Genomic DNA, 19,194 nt, shown 5'->3' with positions numbered 1-19,194 from the left:
CTGGTCTCACATAACTTAGAAGGAACACAGGTCTGCAGACCCCAGAGCACAGACTCTTGACCACAATGCTCTTTCAATTTTCCTTGGACTCCACGTTACACAGAGCTGATTTACAGCCATTATTGACACTTACAAGATTCAGGCCCAATCACCACTGTACAGTTTCAAAGGCTAAGATCCAATATGAATGCATAAAGAAGTAGAATGTAAGCACAGAATGCTGGAAACCCGAATGGCCCATGCGCTTAGCTCATATGGTTTCATTTTGCCAACAAGATCAAAGAAGAATATCCCAAAAATTCAACACACACACAAATAATGCTTACACATTTCAACAACCTCTAAATCCAGTTCCTGGGAATTCTGGCCATGAAATAAATCACTGGGTGACAATAGTTACTGTTTGGGGACAGCCAGGATTTGGGCCATGGACTCGATCGCTTTTGGTAATGAAGACTATTGGACTATTCGCTTGGCCAGGAAACTCTGTGAGAACATCTGTTCTGTCCTCTTTAGAAACACATGAAAGGTAAACTCGGCCCTGGAACTGGAAGTCCAGATGACCAGGAGTCTTGCACCTCCTGCCCACAGCTTTAAGGAATTCCAAGAACCGATGGATGACCACTACTTCCTCCCAACTCATCCAAGCAGTTGTACCAACTACTGAATAAACATGGTCTGTAGGCTCCCTCAGCACGTGCACGGGTTATGGGTTTCTGACTTTAGAGTGATGCCTCCAGACAAGTTCAAAGAACTATTTAAGGCCGTTGAAAACCAAGAGCAGTGTCGACACAGTTTGAATTAGAGAATGGATCATAGCACTAGGACCAGGGGGCACCTACTAAAGTACAACAACTAAACTCACTTCAAGATCATGTAAACTTTGAGGTGACTTTGACCCAAAGGTCACAGGGCTATACCCATTAGGATTTTCTTGGTTATAAGTGACAGAAAACCCAACTGAAACTGGCTTAAATAAAAGGAAGGGAATTCATCAGCTCATGAATTTTATTTTTTTTAAAGTCTAGAGGTAGGTCTGATTTCACACACATCTGAATGAGGGGCTAAATTGATGTCCTCAAGACTCCATCTCTTTCCGAGCTCTGCTCTCCACCATGGTCACCCCAGGTGACAGCTGGACTCAGCAGGTCCAGTCAAAAAGTACACCTGCCTCTCTCCCAACAGTTCCAGCAAAGTCTCTGGCATCTCATTGGTTCTGACTAATTCAGGGATGGGACCATGACTGCTATGGTCTGAATGTTTATATCTGCCCGCAAAATTTGTATGTTGAAATCCTCACCCTGCAACGTGATGGTCTTAGGACGTGGGGCCTGTGGGAGGTGCTTAGGTCCTGAAGGTAGAGCCCTCATGAATGGGATTAGTATTCTTATAAAAGAGACCCCAGAGAGTTCCTTGCCCCATCTGCCATACAAGCATAAAACAAAGTCTTCAACATGGAAGAGGGTCCTCACCCAATTATGCTGGCACCCTAATCGTGGACTTCCCAGCCCCAAGAACTGTGAGAAATGAATCTCTGTGTTTATAAGCCACCCAGTGTGTGGTATCACAGTTTGTGTAAGAGGGGACTGAATGGACTAAGACAATGGCCTGGTCACTGTGGTCAGGGTGGGACATACACTGTGGCCTACAAGTCTGGGCTTGGCTCCTATGACCCTCTTGGAGCCCACCCCAACCACATGGACTGAGAGCGGTAAGAGGAAAGTGTCCAAACATAGACCGGGGCGGGAGGAGACTGAGGAGGAAGTGGGGTCTGGGGAGGCAAACCACAAATATTCACCACAGGACTTATACCAAATGGATCAATTTTCACACGTGGATATAGTCGTACACATGACCTTGATGACCTACAGATAGAAACCATCGCCTCTGTTCTCTCTGTCCCAGGGCAGGGACATTCCTGGAAATGCTTTGGGAAAGCCAGGGAGAAGAAGAACAAAGTGTCCAAGTCCAGGAAGAGCTTAGAGGTGACACCTAGCAAAGAGCACCCTATACCTACTGCCTCCTTCCACTTTGCTCCCATGGTCCTCCCCCCATGAGAGCTGTGTAGGCCTTATCTGCAAAGCTGCAATCAGGACAGTATGAGTCATGCCTGCCACCCTCATAGTAGGGCCCCAGGGACCAGGTCAGAGAGGCATGTCCAAGACATTCTCCGTGAGTTGCTGGGACAGAGAGCAGGCGGCGCCACTACTGAGTAGGTATCCTCATCATCAAGAAGATCCAAGGCTCAGAAGACAGCAGCAGGTGCCAAATCCAAAACAAAACAAATTTAAACATGAGAAAACAAGTGAACCCATTGGTCACCAGCACAGCCAAGAGCAAGCCAAGACAGTGCTGGACAGCGCAACTGCAGTGAGTGGTTCAGGACCGATCCCATGAACAGTGAGTACATCCCAGGGCTGCTTGAAGATCCATGAGAGAGGTAAGAAGGCCCAGGCCCTGCCGGGTCCAGGCTGCATCACAGAGAACCCCAAAGTGGCTATTAATGCACAGGCAAGGTGTCCCTGACTTTGAGGCTCTCCCCTCGCAGTCTCCATGAGGAGGGGCGTAGAGGAGCTGAGTCACCCAGAGAGCAAAATAAAGAGTGGGGTGTGGGGGCACCTGGGTGGCTCAGTCGTTAAGCGTCTGCCTTCGGCTCAGGTCATGATCCCAGGGTCCTGGGATCGAGCCCCGCATCAGGCTCCCAGCTCCGCGGGAAGCCTGCTTCTCCCTCTCCCACTCCCCCTGCTTGTGTTCCCTCTCTTGCTGTCTCTCTTTCTCTGTCAAATAAATAAATAAAATCTTTAAAAAAAAAAAAAAAAGAGTGGGGTGTGTTGTTGCCCCCACAGGGGATCACCATGATTATGATGGTGAAGCCGTGAGTCATACAAACTAACCCCTTTCTGGTCCTTCCCCATGGAGTCAGAGTGGGGCTTAATGAGCTGAAACCACCTTTTGAACATGGGCTGAAAGCTGGAACAGGAACACTTGTCCCCAACCCCCCAACTCCACTGTTCTGAGTACACAATTCTAGATCAGAGTTCTGTTTTAAACCCATCTGTGATGGTCAATTTTGTGTGTCAATTTGGCTAGCCCCGGATATATGGTCAAACATTATTCAAGATGTTTCTGTGAAGGCATTTTTAGAGGAGATTCACATTTGGATCAGTAGACTTTGAGTAAAGCAGCTAGTTCTCTGTAATGGTGGTGGGCCTCACCCGGTCAGTTGAGGGCCTCCGCAGAGAGACTGACCTTCCCCAAGCAAGAGGAAATTCTGCCAGCAGACTAGCTTTGGACTCACACTGCAGTTCTTCCTGGGCCTCCAACCCTACGCCCGCCTACCCTGCAGATGTTGGACTTCCAGCCTCCACAATTGTGTGAGCCAGTTCTCTAAAACAAATCTATATGGTAAATGGATGGATGGATGGATGGATGGATGGACGGATGGATGGATGGATGGATGGATGGCTAGGTAGATAGATAGCTAGATAGGTATGTGCATATGTATGGAGAGATAGATCTAGAAATGACAGAGAGAGAGAGATAATAGTAAGAGAGAGAGAAATGTATACATACATACATCTTGCGGTTCTGTTTCTCAGGAGAACCGTGATTAATATACCAACTGTCTGGGTTTAAACCTGAAACCCTTTCCACATCCCCACACATTCATCCCACTGTCATATGAGATGAATGTATAACATATCAACCATATACCCTATGTATTTATATCATATATACTATATACCATACACACACACACACACACACACACACACACACACCTCCATCCCTCAAGGCTCTGCACAAAGGTATGCTCTTTGGGGATCCCTCCATGACCCTCAGGCCCCGGGGACCACAGCCTGCAGTTCTGTCCACACACCCTGGCTCACCTGCCTTCATTCTCTAGTCATTTCAGGCACCAAAGAACAGCAGAACCACGGCTCGTGAAGGTCAGAAGACCCAAAGATCTCAGTGGATTTCCACCACAGCCCAGAGAAAAGCCCTTTTACTAGATCCACGTCTGCTTAAGGACCTTTAGGACAGGGGACTTCATCAAGCTGGAGGCAGGCTCTTCTCCAACAGACTGTTCCCTCTGTTTCCCGAGAACGTAATCCGCTCTGCCCTACCCAGCGGGCACGTGTATGCGGGGAGTGTCACGTAGTGTGTGCCTGTTTCACACCTGACACTATGGATTCACCTTTGCACCCACCGTTCCATGTCTGAGCATGGCTCCGGATGGTCCCATCTACTGTGGGCGCCGCACTCCGTCACGTTACATGTCATTCACTCATTCATCTGACGAAGGCTATGGGACACCTACTGCGGGCTGGAGGTGCCTGGGACTCGGCAGGAAACAAAGTCCTTCCCCTCGTGGAACTCACACTCTCGTGGGTAAAACATGATAAACATGTGGATATGACATGATAACCATGCAGCCATGACGTTGTGGAAAAGGATAAGATCTTACCCATTTTTCTGAGGAGGACAGTGAAACTCTGGAAAATGAAACAACTTGTCCAAGGTCACAGAGACAGCCAGAAATGGAGCCATGGTGCCACCCGGGTCTGTCTAACACCAACACCCCAGATCCCCGTTCCCGGGTGCAGGAGAGCGGGAGAGAATGTGCAGCCTAGGAGTGGCTGGAAGCAAAGTATCTGCATTTCTCATGCTCTCCTCTTGCTCTTCATCTCCAGCTCTTCTGACCAAAACTTCCCATGAAGTGGGCACTGCAGGGTTGGTGAAGACACCAGTCCCTGGCTCCAAACCCATTGGAACAAGAAGAAAGAGTGGTGAAAAGACCCTCCCACAGAGCTCTGGGACCCTCACCATGCAGCCCCATTTGGGCATTTGCCGCCTTAGGGGCCAGGGAGGGAAGTTGGCAGGGAGTCAGACCCAAGGTGTAAGCCCTGGAAAAATTAATGTCAAACCTCAGGTTCTCTCCTCTATTGAAATTAAAAAGAAATGTGGTGTAGCTTGGCTTTACAGTTTGGGTGTGATTTTGCGAGGCAGCTGGGGAAGGGGTGCGTGGCATTCTCCATGTAGGATGGCTTGAGCAGTTATGGAGGCGGAAACGAGAGTGTTATGACCAGGAGACAGTAAAACCCACCTGCGGTGAACGAGGCAGCGAAGAGCAGGATCCTGGGCACTGAGAGACCTTGATTTCGGGGCTGCTTCACTGACGGGTCTTACACAGGCCTCAGAGTTCATCCGCTCCCACTTTCTCGCTCAACTGAAGAACACAAGGTCTCTCTTTCATCGGACTGGAAATGAGAAAGCCAAGAGCCTAAGAGGTCAAATCTGTCACAAACCACCCTGAAACGCTGGCTCTAAGGGCCTGCTATTGGCCACCCCCCGTCCCCAACTGGCCAGCCCACCCTTGCCCAGCCCAGAGCAGCTTCATGAGCAGACACAAGCCTCCCGCTCTCAGACTGGAGTGGAAAAGCCTGGCACTACTGAGTCCCTGCCCTTTGCCAAGCACTGCCCTGGGTAACTCACCAAAGTGCTAGGAACCACCATCTCCTCGAGGTTAAAATCAAAGCCACATGACGGAACCAGAATGGGAATCCCATCTTTCCAACCCCAATGCCTTACCTTTAAAACGCCCTTCTCAGGAACACCAGCCACTCCCTCCAAGACCTGGCACCCTCTGGGAGCACCTGAGAGAGGCAGATCCCTCCCAAGCGAGCAAATGTTGAAAGCAGAAGGATTGGGTTTCCAGCCAACAAACAAGTGGAGAATGACAGAAATAGACCCCCCAGGAACCATGAGCTTGTTGCTGGGAGCTCCTGGGGCGGGCAGAGCAGAGAGGCGTGTCAAGTCACAGGCTCCCAAACTTCTGGTAAGCAGAAGGCTTCTCTCGTGGAGGGGCCTGGACGGGCCAGCACAGCAGTGAGCAAGGTGAGTCCCGGTGTTGGGGCTTATCGGGTATCTCTCAACTCCGAGCAAAAGCTCTGGGGTGCTGAGTGCCTGCAAACCCTCATCCGCCCTTGCATGGCCCCCAGTCTTCGGCAGCTCGGCCAGCTTGCGTTCCTCCCTGGCCTGTGGTCGACACAACAGGCGAGGCTCGGAAATGGAAGTGTGTCAGGCCAGGTCTCACAGCTGGTAGGACCTACGTGGCACCAAGCCCACCTGAGTCACCTCTCCAAGGGGAGGACTACCTGGAACCATGATCAGGAAGCTCTGAGTCCAGGAACCAATCTCTAAAGATCCAGCTGCATGGGTCAGTGGGGCGACAGTGATGGGGGCGCTGGGAATACAGTGTTTTACAAGCAAGGGTACCTGTGAAATCCCAGGGTCTGTGTCTGCACAGGGAGGGACTGGCACTGCCTTTGGGTGACCCTGGGGGAGGCAGGAGTCCCGGGTTCCTGAGTGTCATGTCAGCACCCTGGCCAGGCCACTGTTGGCTCTGGGTTACTGCTCCCAACCCCACCCCGCTAGCCTCCAGCTGCAGCCAGAATGATCGATGGTGCTCCTCCCCTCCCTAAGAACCCTCCAGCAGCTCCCCATTGCCCTCAAGACAAATCTTTCCAGGTGGCTGTGCGACGGGCCCCCCCTCCTGGCTTGCCTTTCAGCTTCTCACACCCAGTTGCACCAAAGTGGGCTTTGTTCAGTAGCTTGAACAGATGAGGCTTCCCCCCTGCCCCCCACTGTCTTTGCCAGACCCATTCCTGCCCATCCCTCAGTTCTCATCCAGCTGTCACTTCGAGGACCCTCCTCTGATGCCCGAGCCCAGGCCAGGCCCCCTGGCTGTGAGTTCCCATGGCCCACTGTACCTCTGTCATCCTGCTTACCACTCCCTGCTGCCCACTTGGTATCTGTCTCCCCCTGAAAGAAGAAGCGTGGCGGGACAAAGCCCCTCGTTATCCTGTTTACCACTCTGTCCCCAGCACTGAGCACAAACAGAGAAAGATCAGTGATCTTAGTTTAGGGACAGCTCCCAAAAAGGGTTGTTGAATGAATGAATGAATGAATGAATGAATGAATGAATCTATCATTCATTGAAACTCCTAAGGCCAAGGCATAAAAAAGAACTTTAAGGTGAGTATCTGCTGAGAAGGAAGGCTACGAGGTACTCACAGGTGCTGAGGAAGGAACCCCAGAATCCCCAGCATAGCCCGGGGACAGGTGGGGTCACTGACCCAGGCCAGTCCTCACCAGTCCTCACCCCCTCCATGGGTCACCACCGCTGGGCAGCTCCTAAACTGGGACCAAGCCACAGACATGAGGAGAGCCTAGAGAACTTTGATCAAGAGCCCACCGCATGGTTCCCTGGAGCTCTCTCTCACCTGACTCACCAGGGACGATGGTGTGTGTGTGTCTGTGTGTCTGTGTGTCTGTATGCATGCGCACTCTGCCATACTCCTAATTACCCCAACACGTGCCCTCACGTCCACAGAGTGGATGGAAAGAGGGTCTGTGTGTTTCTTCTATGGCTGCCCAGTGACCCATGCAGCTGGACCGTGGACAAACTGCAGGAACCAAGCAGCTGGCCTCCCTTCGGTCTGTCCCTCGAAGTGGTAGCACCTGGCCGCTCTCAGGTGCTGGATCCTACCTTGGCTGTTCCTGATCTGTCCCTCTGGCTACAGCCTCTGCCCTTGTCCACCCTGTTCCAAGTCCCGGCACGCTGTCCCCAGGAGCTGCTCCCTTACCCTGACTCTCTCCGGTGCTCACTGCATTCTGGCTAAGGGCAGCCACCAGATGCGGGACTGAGAGTGGTGAAGGCACTGATTCTCTGGGTTGCCCCTGTCCACACACGGTTTGGCAATGGCTGCAGTGGCCCTCTGCCCACAGCGCCCACCAGGCCCCCTTCCCACAACTGCAGTTCTAATGGTTTCGGTAACAGCTCCCTCCCCTCACCCCTTCAGGCTGAGGGTGCTCACAGCTCCCACTGTGCACTCCCAAGGGGCCTCACCACCACTTGTGGGCTCCCCTTCAGCTTGCCTGCACCTTGTAAATAGCTCCCTTTTAGTCTCTCTTTACCCGCCTTCTTTGAGTCTCTCTTTACTCGCCTTCTCAGTGCGCCACCTTGTTTTTCTCAGATACAAATTCCAGAGAAGCCCCAAGTTCCCGCACTTGAACAGTTGGAGAGAGCCTTAAAGGCCAGCTTGGCCTCCCAAACCCTCCTGAACTCTCTGTATTCACATAAATTCCCTCTTCCATGGAGAGCTGCTGCTAAAGAACACACCTGCTAGAGAACCAACGTTGGCCTCTCCAAAATGTCCACGTTCCATCATCCCGTCCTCCTTCTAGCTCAGCTCCATTACCATGGTAGGGAACGGGGATTCCAGCATTGGGGGTGAGGAGGGGGAGCCAAACACAAGTTGGAGAGGGGCCAACTGTAATGAAAATCAATGACACAACACTACACTCCCCTTTAATTCTCTTTGTGACACACACGTTTGCCCTCAACTCCCCTGATGCTTGCACCCCAGGTCCTGGTGAGCAAAATATCCCCGTGAAAGAGGTTTTGAACCTGTTCACACACGGAGAGACATGTGCACACACAAACACTTCCACATACACTCTCACACACGTCCACAGCCCTGCACACATACATGCATAAGCATGAGCACTTATTCACACGTACACACACACATAAAGGTAGAGCCCACATTTGAAAAACACACCAAACTCTCATTTCCACCCCGAGTTTCAGTGAGGCTCATGAGTCTTCTAGCCAGCTATCCGCAAGGACACATCTGGCTTGGCCCTGCCCAGAGTGGCTCACCTAAAGCAGGGACAGAAGGAGAAAGCAGAGCCAGCATTTCATAAAATCTTAAAACAGATCAACAGAAAAGCCCAGTGAGATTTCTTAGCCCAACATTACCCAACAAGTGTTCCAGCAAACATGATTCCCTGAGCTGCTCTATGAAAAAATAAAATTCTGCAGTCCAGGGAGTTTGGGAAACATAGCCCGCCATATTATCCCCTCTCAGAGAATCCCAAGGCTCTGTGAGGTCCTGAAGAAAAGGTTCCTGCTAAAGGTCATTTCGCCCAGTATTTCAGTGATAGATGATAGGTAGACAGATGGACAGAGAGATAGATGGTAAATATGTGAGAGAGGAAGGAAGAGAGTGGGAGAGAGATTGACATTGATTTTGAAGTTAAACTCCATGGAACACACGTTTAAATAACACTGACCTTCGAACAACCATTTTCATAAGAAACAGAGGCTCAGGAAGGGCTTTGCCCAAGGTCACACAGCTAGTAAAAGGCAAAGGTGGGACTAGAACCCGGGCCTCCTAATGCCCAGGTCCACACCCCTTCCAACAGGCCCTGTTCCATTTTTTTATTTAACTCTAACCCCCAGGTGTTCTGGGAATCAAAGAGATCAATGTTATTTTCAAAACTAACCCTGGTGTTTGTGACTGTACTTGGTGACTTCACGTGGCTTCCCTCCCAGGCACACCGTTTGCTGAGGAAGAAGCCCCTTCCTGCACCCCAGACTCCCAGGTCCACTGTGAGGGGTGGCAGGGCCCAGGGCAGAGGCCTGAGGGCCAGGCCTGATGTGCAGTCCTGCCTCCCGCAAGGGCAGGGGCCTGGATACCCGGATCCTGCTACTCTACCTGAGGTGGGGAGGTAGGCTTCCTGACGGGTAAACCCAAATAGAACAAGAGCTCACCGTGCCATCCCCAGGGATGGGGTTGGAGAAATGAGAGCTGAGGTCTGACCTGGGCCTGGGTGCACACGCCTTCCACGGGGCTCGGCTACCAGAACTAGAGCTCTCCTCCCGCCCCTCTCCCTCAGCCAAGGTCCTGGCACCCTGCCTCCCACATCCTATCCCGAGCTCCCAGCCACAGTGACCTCTCCCTCGCTGCACACTCATGGCCCAGAAGGATGCCCAATGCCCCAGCGGGCAGGCACCCCCACCGCCCCCCGCCACACTGTCACTGGGGTACGGCTGCCTGAGGCTTTCCGGAGGCACACCCCGTCTCCCCACGAAGCCCTGAGGCTTCCAAAGCGCAGGGCAGGCCCTAACTTCAGCTCCCTCCCGCAGGGACAAGGGCTAGGCTCTGCAGGGCGCACGCACAGAAGGAGGAGAACCGCCCTGCGGCGCTGGCGTGCTGCCCGACACGCAGCAGGCGCAGAGGTCCTGGGGTTAATCGGCCACTTCCTCATCCGACAGCAGAATAGAATTCCTGTTGGAGATCCGTCACAGGACAGAGAAGCCACGGGGAGGAGTCTTCTGGAGGGACTCTGGGATGCCACCCCATCCATCAGCCTGTGAGGGTCTCGGGTCCCTGAACAGCACAACGTGGGGTGCCGGAGATGTGTGCGGGCATTTCTGGCTCTTGAACTCCAATTCGATTATAGACTCACAGAGAGGAGGACCCCAAGCGCTTTCCATTCTCCCCTCCAGCCCTTTAGCACAGCAGAAACCGAACAGAGAGAAGTGTGGGGAGACGGCCGTGCCCGTGGCCAGGCTCAGACGGGGCACGACCCCTCCCCAGCTCAAGGTGCCTCCGCAGACTAAATCTGGCAAGACGCACTTCAGACCCAAGAGCCAGGGGCTATTGATACCTCAACCAAAGTTCCATAAAATAGGAGGTTCAGCTGCAAAGACAGATTCTTCTGGCCTACATCCTCAGGAGGAGATGTGGACAGGAAGCTGTGGGGTGAGACTCATCTCCCGGTCTTCAGGCTAAGATCCCCTTGCCGGCCATTTCTCCTCCTCACATTCCCCGCCCCCGCCCCGCAGACCTCTGCGGGCTGTTGTTGAGCCCACAGCTATGAGCAAGCAGCGATGCCCCCTGTGAACTCAGAAACCCAGCCCCCAAGTCTGGGCTCCAGCCCTCGCTCCCCCACCTTCCCCAGCCCCATCCATCTCTGAGGCTTTCTCTGCGGCTGGAATGGGGTGGGGGGCTACACCAGAGGCCCGCGCTGTGTGGCACCGTCGCTCAGTCTTCTCCCTTTCCCAAGGAGCAGGGCCCCTGGGGGCGAGGGCAAGGCAAACCCCTCCCCAGCAGACGGAGCAGAACAGAGAGAGTCAACAGCAACAGTGTTTATATCTGCTCCTTTGTCTGGGACACACAGCCCAGTGCCTGAGGGCTTGCCAGGGTGGCCTATTGTCTGGCACTGTTTGCCTTTGGGGCGAGAGGTGCCCTGGAGTGGGAAGAGAGAGGCCCGGTGGGGGTGGGAAGCAGGGCCCAGGACCACACCAGGCAGCCAGCCTTGGTGCCAAAGGCCGTGGCTCAGGAAGCCCCTGGGCAAGGAGCCAGGTGCCGCCCACTCCTCTGTCTGCAGGCTCAGATGACAGGACATGGCAGGAACTTCCCACCTCTCACGAAGACCCCTCAGAACCATTGTCTTCCCTCACCCAGGCCCCTCAGGGCCCCCAGATTGCTTCTCAGGGCTCACTGGGCCACCCCTGCACACCCACCCTCGCCCCCAACCCAAGGAAGTTAAGGAAGCTGAGAGACACTGCTAGGACTTGCCCAGAGGGGACAGAAACAGCTCGGGGAGAGCTGGGGACCTGCTTCTGGGGCGACGTCCAAAGTCGGTCCGCACGTGTGTTAGAGGCGGCTGGCCTTACACTTCCATCTTCCCCAAACCACCGCCTGTCCTTCGAGTGCCCTCCAACCCAGCTCCTCCACGAGCAGCTCTTCCGTCAGGGCTACGTCTGATCACACGTAAGCATGGAACCACTCCACGTCCTGCCTTAGCTGCTCCTGAACTGAACGAGGCAGCCTGTCACCCGGAGCTGGGGGACCCCGTGCAAGTCACTTCCTCTTTGATGAAGAGGGGCCGGATTCCTGGATCTCTAAGAGCCCTTTCAGCTTCGAAGTCACAGAACCAGGACCCCAGGGCGAGGATCTGAAGCCCTCCTAGACAGCAGAGTGGAACCTGATACTACAGGGATGCAACAGGAAGGAGACTGCCTTCGGCCAGAGACAATTCAAGCCACCAACCACTACGCGGTTCTATGCGGGCGTCTCTACCACACTTTGGGCATAGACCACACTCTGAGCTATATACCACACGCTGCATATTATCACACCGTAAGGCGTGATACACATTTTGAAGTATATTCCACACTTTGGGGTATACACACACTTCAGGGCATACAGACACTTTGCAGCATGTAACCCACTTTGTGTAGATCTACACAGTTGGGCTATATCCCATACTTCGTGTATCTACCACACTCTGTGTAGAGACTTCCCTGCTGGGAGCATTCCCTAGTGTTAATGGGACTCCGGCAAGGCTCTGAGGTTCCGAGTGCAGACCCTGGAGCCAGACAAAGTTGGGTATGATGCATTTCCACCACTTGTTAACCTTGAGCAAATCACTTGCCCTCTGAGATTCCGTTTCTTCACCTGTACAAAGGAGATAATAATAGTACCTACCTCATAGGGCCTGGGGGGAAGATTAAATGAAGCAGAGCCTATAATGGGCTCACCATAGCGACCGGCACACAAGAAACACCTGGTAAAGGGCACCTGGGTGGCTCAGTTAAGCTTCAGATTAATGTCCTCTGGAGTCATATCAGGGTCGTGAGCTCCAACCGGAGTTGAGCCCCTCGTGGAGCCCCTCCTCTGCTTCCACTTGGAGCCCTGCGATGGGCTCAGCAAGGGCTCTGCTTCTGGCTGGGCTCGCTGGGAGTCTGCTGCTCTCCCTCTCCCTCTGCCCCCTCCATTGCACGCATGCGCGCGCTCTCACGCCCTAAAACAAATCTTTAAAAAAAAAAGAAACACTTGGTAAATGGTAGCCTTGCCATTGCTCACACTTTCAAAGGTGAGTGTTTTATAATGTAATGTACTGTTTAATTTAAAATTTTTAATTGGAAAAAAAAAAAAATATATATATATATATATATTCGGATGTTCCCGTAAAGCTTTGGAAACTCAGATAACAGACAGAACCATTTAATTCATATTTATTTCACATTTGATCTGTAAACTTTTTATTAAAAAAAAAAATCCACTGTCATTAGCAACGTGTGCTGCCATTAGTTTGTCTTTAGTGAAGTAAGAGCGCAGGCCTTAAAGAGTCTCTGTCTAAAACGTGTAGAAACTCCGATGTAAACACGAGGTGTCCGCCCTCTTCCCTTGATTTTGGGAGTTCATCAATGACATGATCTCAACCAGAAAAGCAGGGGGGAAAGGACAATACTTTGATACCTAAGAGCTCCCGGGACAGGAACTGTACAGTTTGGCAGGCTCATTTGTCTTTTCAAACTGTTTACCTTGGGCAAATTGTATCAGGTTTGCTTCTTCCACGTAATTTCCACTCCTCCATCTAAAAACAGCAGCTAAAAGATTTCTTGCAGTCAGCACTTTTGGAGAAGGAGGGGCAGGTGCACAAACATACAAGATAGAAACATACATATTCTTCAAGCAGTGGCCCTGCAGAGACGGAAGGTGGGAGAGAGGGAGGGAGGGACCCAGGAAAGAGATACTTTTAAAGTGAGTTACTGGGGTGAAGGGTGCATCAGAGGATAATGGCTTTATACACAGGGCTGCTGCAAGGCAGAAATGTTCATTTACTTCTGTCTTGGTCCCTCCTTGTAATATTTACATAGGAAAAGGCAATTATGCTGTTACGCACAGGAAAAAAATGGACAGAAATCTTTTCCCCCTCAGGAAATCTCAAGGCAGGTCCAGGCCCCAGGGACAGTCACCAGTTGCTGGTGAAAAGGACACAGAAGGAGGTAATGACACCAGAAAAGGACTTGCTTTGCAAAGGGGCGTGGCCTGAACCGAGACAATGTGTCTGCCTCAAAGGCATCTCCAACAGCATCAGAAGCCCAGACATCGGGGACCCTAGCGTGTACTATCAAAAATAGTGTGTATTTACAGTGGCCGATGGGAGGATGGGCAGGGCTGCCCTGAGCATTTGTTTAAAAACAGAGTTAGGGGAAGGGGGAGAGCAATTAGCTGGGGCTGGATAACCCCCATCCGTTAATCCTTTGTGAGCCGTACCCTCTGGGGTCCGTTCAGTGCTTGCTTGCTCTGATCTGCATTGACAGCTGGACTCAGGGGAGGTGAAAATACCTTTAGGAAGCAATACTCAGTAGGGGACTCCCAAGAACCCAGGAAGATCGCGCCAAGTCACAGGGGCCCTAACAACAACTGGGGGGCCTGCGGCCCTCCCAGCCAGTTCTTTTCCCTGGGGGGGGGGCGGAAGCAGAGGCCCACAGGAGGCCACAGGGCAAGGCCTGGCCAGGAAACACCGAGTAGGCAGGACCCGGGTTTCAGTGTGCTGGGACTGCAGAGACGAGCCCCTCGATCCCCGCCGACTGCAGTGGGCGCCAGTCTGTTCGCGGGTCGCGGACCGGGCGCTCACACGATCCGTTTCCTGTCCCCCCGGCAGAGGATCTTCTTGAAGGCCCGGCGGAAGTCGTGGTTGAAGATGGTGTAGATGACCGGGTTCAGCGAGCTGTTGCAGTAGCCGAACCAGAAGAAGAACTTGAAAAGCGTGCGCGGCACGGAGCAGCCCACGGCCGTGAGCGTGTACGTGAAGAAGAAGGGGAACCAGCACACCACGAACACGCCGATGACCACGGCCAGCACGAACGTGAAGCGCTTCTCGCGGTTCTGCCGCCCGCGCCAGCGCGACGCCTTGGCGCCCCCGCCACGCTCCTCCCCGGGCCCCGCCGCCGACGCCCCGGGCCCTGTGGCCCCCGGCCCGCGCCGCGGCAGGCTGTCCCCGGGCTTCACCTGGCTCGCCCGGGCCTTGGCCTTGGCCCGGGGGCTGCGCTCCGACCTGCGGGGCCCCGGGGGCCGCTCGGCGTGCTCGGACGACGAGCTCTCCTCCAGGTCCAGCGCGTCAGCGTCGCGCGGCCCGGCCGGCGCGGGCTCCCCGGGGGCACCGTTGAGCTGGGCGGGCAGCGGCTCGGGCTCGGCGCGCACCGGGCCCACGCCGCGCTCCGGGCCCAGGCCGTTGGGCCTGCGCTCGGCGCCCCCCGGCGGCGCGGCGGCGGCGTCCGGCCCCCGGCGGCTGGGCGGCACGCGGGTGCGGCGCTTGGCAATCTGGTAGATGCGCACGTAGACCAGGATCATGATGAGGCAGGGCGCGAAGAAGGAGCCGATGCACGACGAGATTACGTACCACTTCTGGTCGTTGATCTCGCAGCGCGGCTCGGCCGGCTGCTGGCCGCCGCTGCCGCCCTTCTTCTCGATGGAGATGAGCGGCGGGAAGGAGATGACGGCCGAGATGACCCACACGGTGACGATGATGGCCTTGATGCGGCGCGGCGTGCGCTTCAGGTTGTACTCGATGGCCTGCGTGATGGACCAGTAGCGATCCAGGCTGATGGCGCACAGGTGCACGATGGACGAGGTGCAGAAGAGCACGTCGAGCGCCAGGTAGATCTCACACCACGCCTTGCCGAAATACCAGTAGCCCATGACCTCGTTGGCCAGCGAGAAAGGGATGACGAGCGTGGCCACCAGGATGTCGGCCGAGGCCAGAGACACCAGGAAGAGGTTCTGGGGCGCCTTCAGCGCGCGGCTTGTGAACACCGCGATGATGACAAGCACGTTGCCGAACACCGTGAGCAGCATGAGCAGGCCGGCCAGGCACACCAGCGTCAGCGTCACCTGCAGGGAGTAAGGGGTGGCCCGGGCGCCGCCCCCTGGCGCCTCGGTCCCGTTCCAGCTCGCGTTGCCCGCGTCCGGCTGCAGGGAGCCCATGGGCGCGAAGCTGCCCTCGGCCAGCGGCTGCTCCTGGCGGAACATGAACGCGGGTGCCCGCTTGCCTGGCCTGCTGCCAGCTGCCTTCCGGCCCTGCGCCAGTGGGTCCTCCTCTTCCTCCCGCGCTCCGCTCGTCCTGCCGCGCCTCACATGGGGAGGGGGCCGCAGGGACGCCGGCCCGAGCTGCCGGGGGGTGGGGGCTGGGGGGCGCTAGCAGCCCATGGGCCCGGCTCCCGCGAACGGCGCCCGGCCTGCGCTTGTGGCCCTCGTGGTGGGCGCCTTCTCCTGCCCAGCTCAGCACAAGTTTTATTTCTAAGCGGCGGGAGAGAATAGGTCGAGCCGATGGGGAAAGGGAGATTGATTCTTCAAGAAGGGAGAACAGAAATCATCGGTGGCCTGATCACTTGGAGGGATGACAGAAAATTTAAAATCTGTCTCTATCTTGACTCTTGAGCCTGAGCGAAAGCAAGAGGTCTTACCGTGTGCGGGGCCCGCCCCCACCCCGGGAGGCAGCCGAGGGGCGCTGATGCGGGCCTGGGGTCCTAGGTCTGTCTTCTTACATCCCCGAAGCAGCGATTACCGACTCCCTCGCTTTCCCCCAGACGCGGCGGTGCCGGCCGGGCCCGGGCTGGGGCTGGGGTGCGGACTCTGCCGCCTCTCCCGGAGCGCCGCCGGACTTCCAAAGTTGCGTGCCCAGCTGGGGCTGGGGCTCAGCGCGCGGAGCTCGGGGGCGGCGGCGGGGCGAGCCGTGTGCGGGCAGCATGAAGACGCCCCCGTCCTCAGGTGGGCCGGGGCAGGTGGGCGATCGGCCCTCCCGGAGCCGCGGCCGAGGCACAGGGTCTCCTGGGCGTTGGCCCGGCGAGCGGCGGGTGCTGAGTGCAGCCGGACGGGCCGGGGTCCGAGGGCAGCGTGAGTTGGGGCAGGAACGCAGGGCTAGGGGAAGAAGGTGCTGGGGGTGGCCGGGCGGCGGCGCGCCGGCTGCTGGGCGTCTGCAGCGAAGCCCGGGCCGCTGCTGCTCCGCCGCGCTCACCGTGGACTGGTTTTATAGCCCCAGGATCAAGCTGGCGTTGCCGAGCAGCCGGCGTCAGCCCCCACGTGGGAAACCGACCCTCCCCCGCCCCTTGCGCCTCCCCTCCGCGGGTCTAGCGCCCGCGCCCCGTGTGGGACCTTGGGGAGCGCTGGTCCCCTGGCCGGACGGGCTCTTTGGAGAGGCGGGTACCTGGAGCGAGGGGTTTAAAGAGCGTGCCCGGGGAGTGGGAGCGGCGCCTGCTGGGAATTGGCCGAGCAGCTCCGGGCCGGCCCAGCAGAAAGCAGCGGGCCCCGGGGAGTGCCCCCATCGAGCTGGGTCCTGGGAGGGAAGAGAGTTGGGGACCCTGGCCCGAATCGGGAGCAGCATCCACCGGTACCAGTAGCATCCGAAGCAGCCTGGCCCTGGCGGCGAGGAGAGTGGGGTGCTGGTGAGAAGGAAGGCACGCGTTCGCCTCGAACCCCCTGGGGCGGAATTGGGAAGTACCCCCCGGGGAGCGGGACCCGCCCAAGGCCAGAGCTCCGCTCCGGGGAGAGGAGGCCACGTGTGGTCTGAACCACAGAGGAGTGTGCGGGACACGGACGGCCGGGCGCCGGACCGCGCCCCCTTCCACGGCGGTGAGGAGGGGTCGCGGAGGCCGCGGCTACGCGCCACGACTGAGCGAGGGTGCACTGACACCTGCTGGCAGCTCGTCGTCACGGCGGCCACGCCGGGCGCTTGCTTCCGCCTCTGCAGTCCTTTGCCTACAGCGCCTTCTCCTATTTCAGGACAAGTTTGGGTCCGAGCTCAGGAAAGGAGAAGCCAGATTTTAAATTGCACTTTGTCACGTTGCAGAAATCTTCCTAAAGCATACACGTTGTGTGTCGGGAGTGGGAGTTCGCCTGAGAAAGTCACGTTGGGAAGGGCTCAGCCGGCCATCCGAGCCCGGGACTGGCATCTCATCCTGGCCAAGGCACGGCCCACCGTTCCCTCAGATCCCAGAGGCCTGGAGTCTCCCCTAATGATGGCCCAGTTCTAGCCCGCTATGAACCATTTTGTCTTTGTGGAGGCAGGAGAGCTGGACTCCAACCCCCCCCCCCCCCCCCGCCCCCATTCCAGATGCATACACACCGTCTTTTAGTTAAGGAAGGGGGTGCTGGTCAAAAGAGGAGAGAATCTTTTCCCTGTTCTTTCTGACGGGAATAGCATGGAGCGAGGTGAATGGCTAGTTCTTCTGGGCATGCTGGTTGCCCTACAATAGATCTCGACAATTGCTGGAGTACCAGCTTGTATTGTGCTATCTGCAGGTTTCAAATCAGCAGGCAGTTTAAGGGTAAGCCCAGGAGGATAGGATCTGTTAACAGGAGAGATTAACAGAGAAGTTAAAGAAAAGTCGCCTTATTGAAGGACCCGACAAAGCAGAATACCTTATGCAATCACCTAAGCTGGAAGTTCAAGATCCAGCAGATCACCTCTCTGCGAGGCAGGGTGCAGGCTCAGGTCTGGCTCCGGGATCGGGATGAATGCAGGGCGGTGAGCATCACATTCAGCCCCAGCTGATGTCTACAGCCCGTACCAGTGATACAGTCATTGAAGTAGCCTCTCTGGATGCACAGAGGAGGACTATATTTTTTCAAGGTACTTCACAGATATCTCATTTGACTTCAGTACTTTTATCTCCCAATCTCTGATCCAGTCGGGTGACCTCTACCAGTCTTAATTCTGAGGAGCCAGAAAGCTCTTTTCTGGAGGATCTAAAGGAAGCTGAGAAGACAGAATTTCCTCCCTCTGTTGAGCTCATCACTTCCCATCTTCTGCTCAAATCTTGGCTCTGAGTCTCCTGGCAGGGGGCAGAAACATGGCACAGGCTCGGTTGCCCAGGTGAATACACTTATTTTTGCACAGCAACCAGGAGCCCCTAACTTCAAGTATGAATGATGAGAGAGACAAAAATCCAAGGTGGAGGCAGTCTGGGGCTCGAGGTGTTGTTCACAGAACTTAGGGAGGGAGTCCTAGACGGGCAGGGCTGTGCATCTCCCTATCCGCTGCGAACACGCAGCTGTTCTCCCAGTCTCATTTCAGAAGCAAGAAGGAAAGTGAAAACCCAGGCCGAAGTACTTTCCTTTCTTGGATCTCTGCTGCTAGCCTGCGTATGACACCTCTTGTCACATTTTCTGAACGCTTCCCAAACAGCCAGTCAGTTCCTTAATTCCTGGGTTTGTAGTCTCTTCTACTAAAATGAAAACAGGTCTTTCAAGGAACTAAGGTCTCTGAGACCAGCGTACAACACTTACCGGCTTTGGCGAAGTACCTCGTATGATCCTGTCCCGGGCTGTGTCCAGAGCCCTTCACCTGCAGAGTTCTTCCTCCTTCTTCTTGTACATGAACCTTATCACCAGAGGCTCTGCCTCCTTAGTTTGACACAAAGGGTCAGTCTATCTGAGCTTACAAAGCTAAGTGGGCACCATAATTTTTTGCTAGAAGATAGAGTGCTGCGCTAGCTGAATGAGTCAGCCTGAGCAGAGAGAAAGCCACAAAGACAGTACTTCTTAA

General features: G+C 55.3%; 1 protein-coding gene across 1 annotated transcript; it reads right to left on the bottom strand.

Moving 5' to 3' along the window:
- Positions 1-12,899: 12,899 nt before the first annotated feature.
- On the bottom strand, positions 12,900-16,634 carry ADRA2A (adrenoceptor alpha 2A). Its single transcript, XM_032423253.1, has one exon. It carries the CDS (start codon positions 15,678-15,680, stop codon positions 14,283-14,285), a length of 1,398 nt encoding a protein of 465 aa, XP_032279144.1. The 5' UTR covers positions 15,681-16,634; the 3' UTR covers positions 12,900-14,282.
- Positions 16,635-19,194: the final 2,560 nt, after the last annotated feature.

Source organism: Phoca vitulina, unplaced genomic scaffold (assembly GCF_004348235.1).
Source record: "Phoca vitulina isolate PV1807 unplaced genomic scaffold, GSC_HSeal_1.0 scaffold28, whole genome shotgun sequence".
In the NCBI taxonomy this organism is placed as follows: domain Eukaryota; kingdom Metazoa; phylum Chordata; class Mammalia; order Carnivora; family Phocidae; genus Phoca; species Phoca vitulina.
Note: the sequence above shows the minus strand (reverse complement) of the source record. Positions and strands in the feature narration are given on the sequence as shown.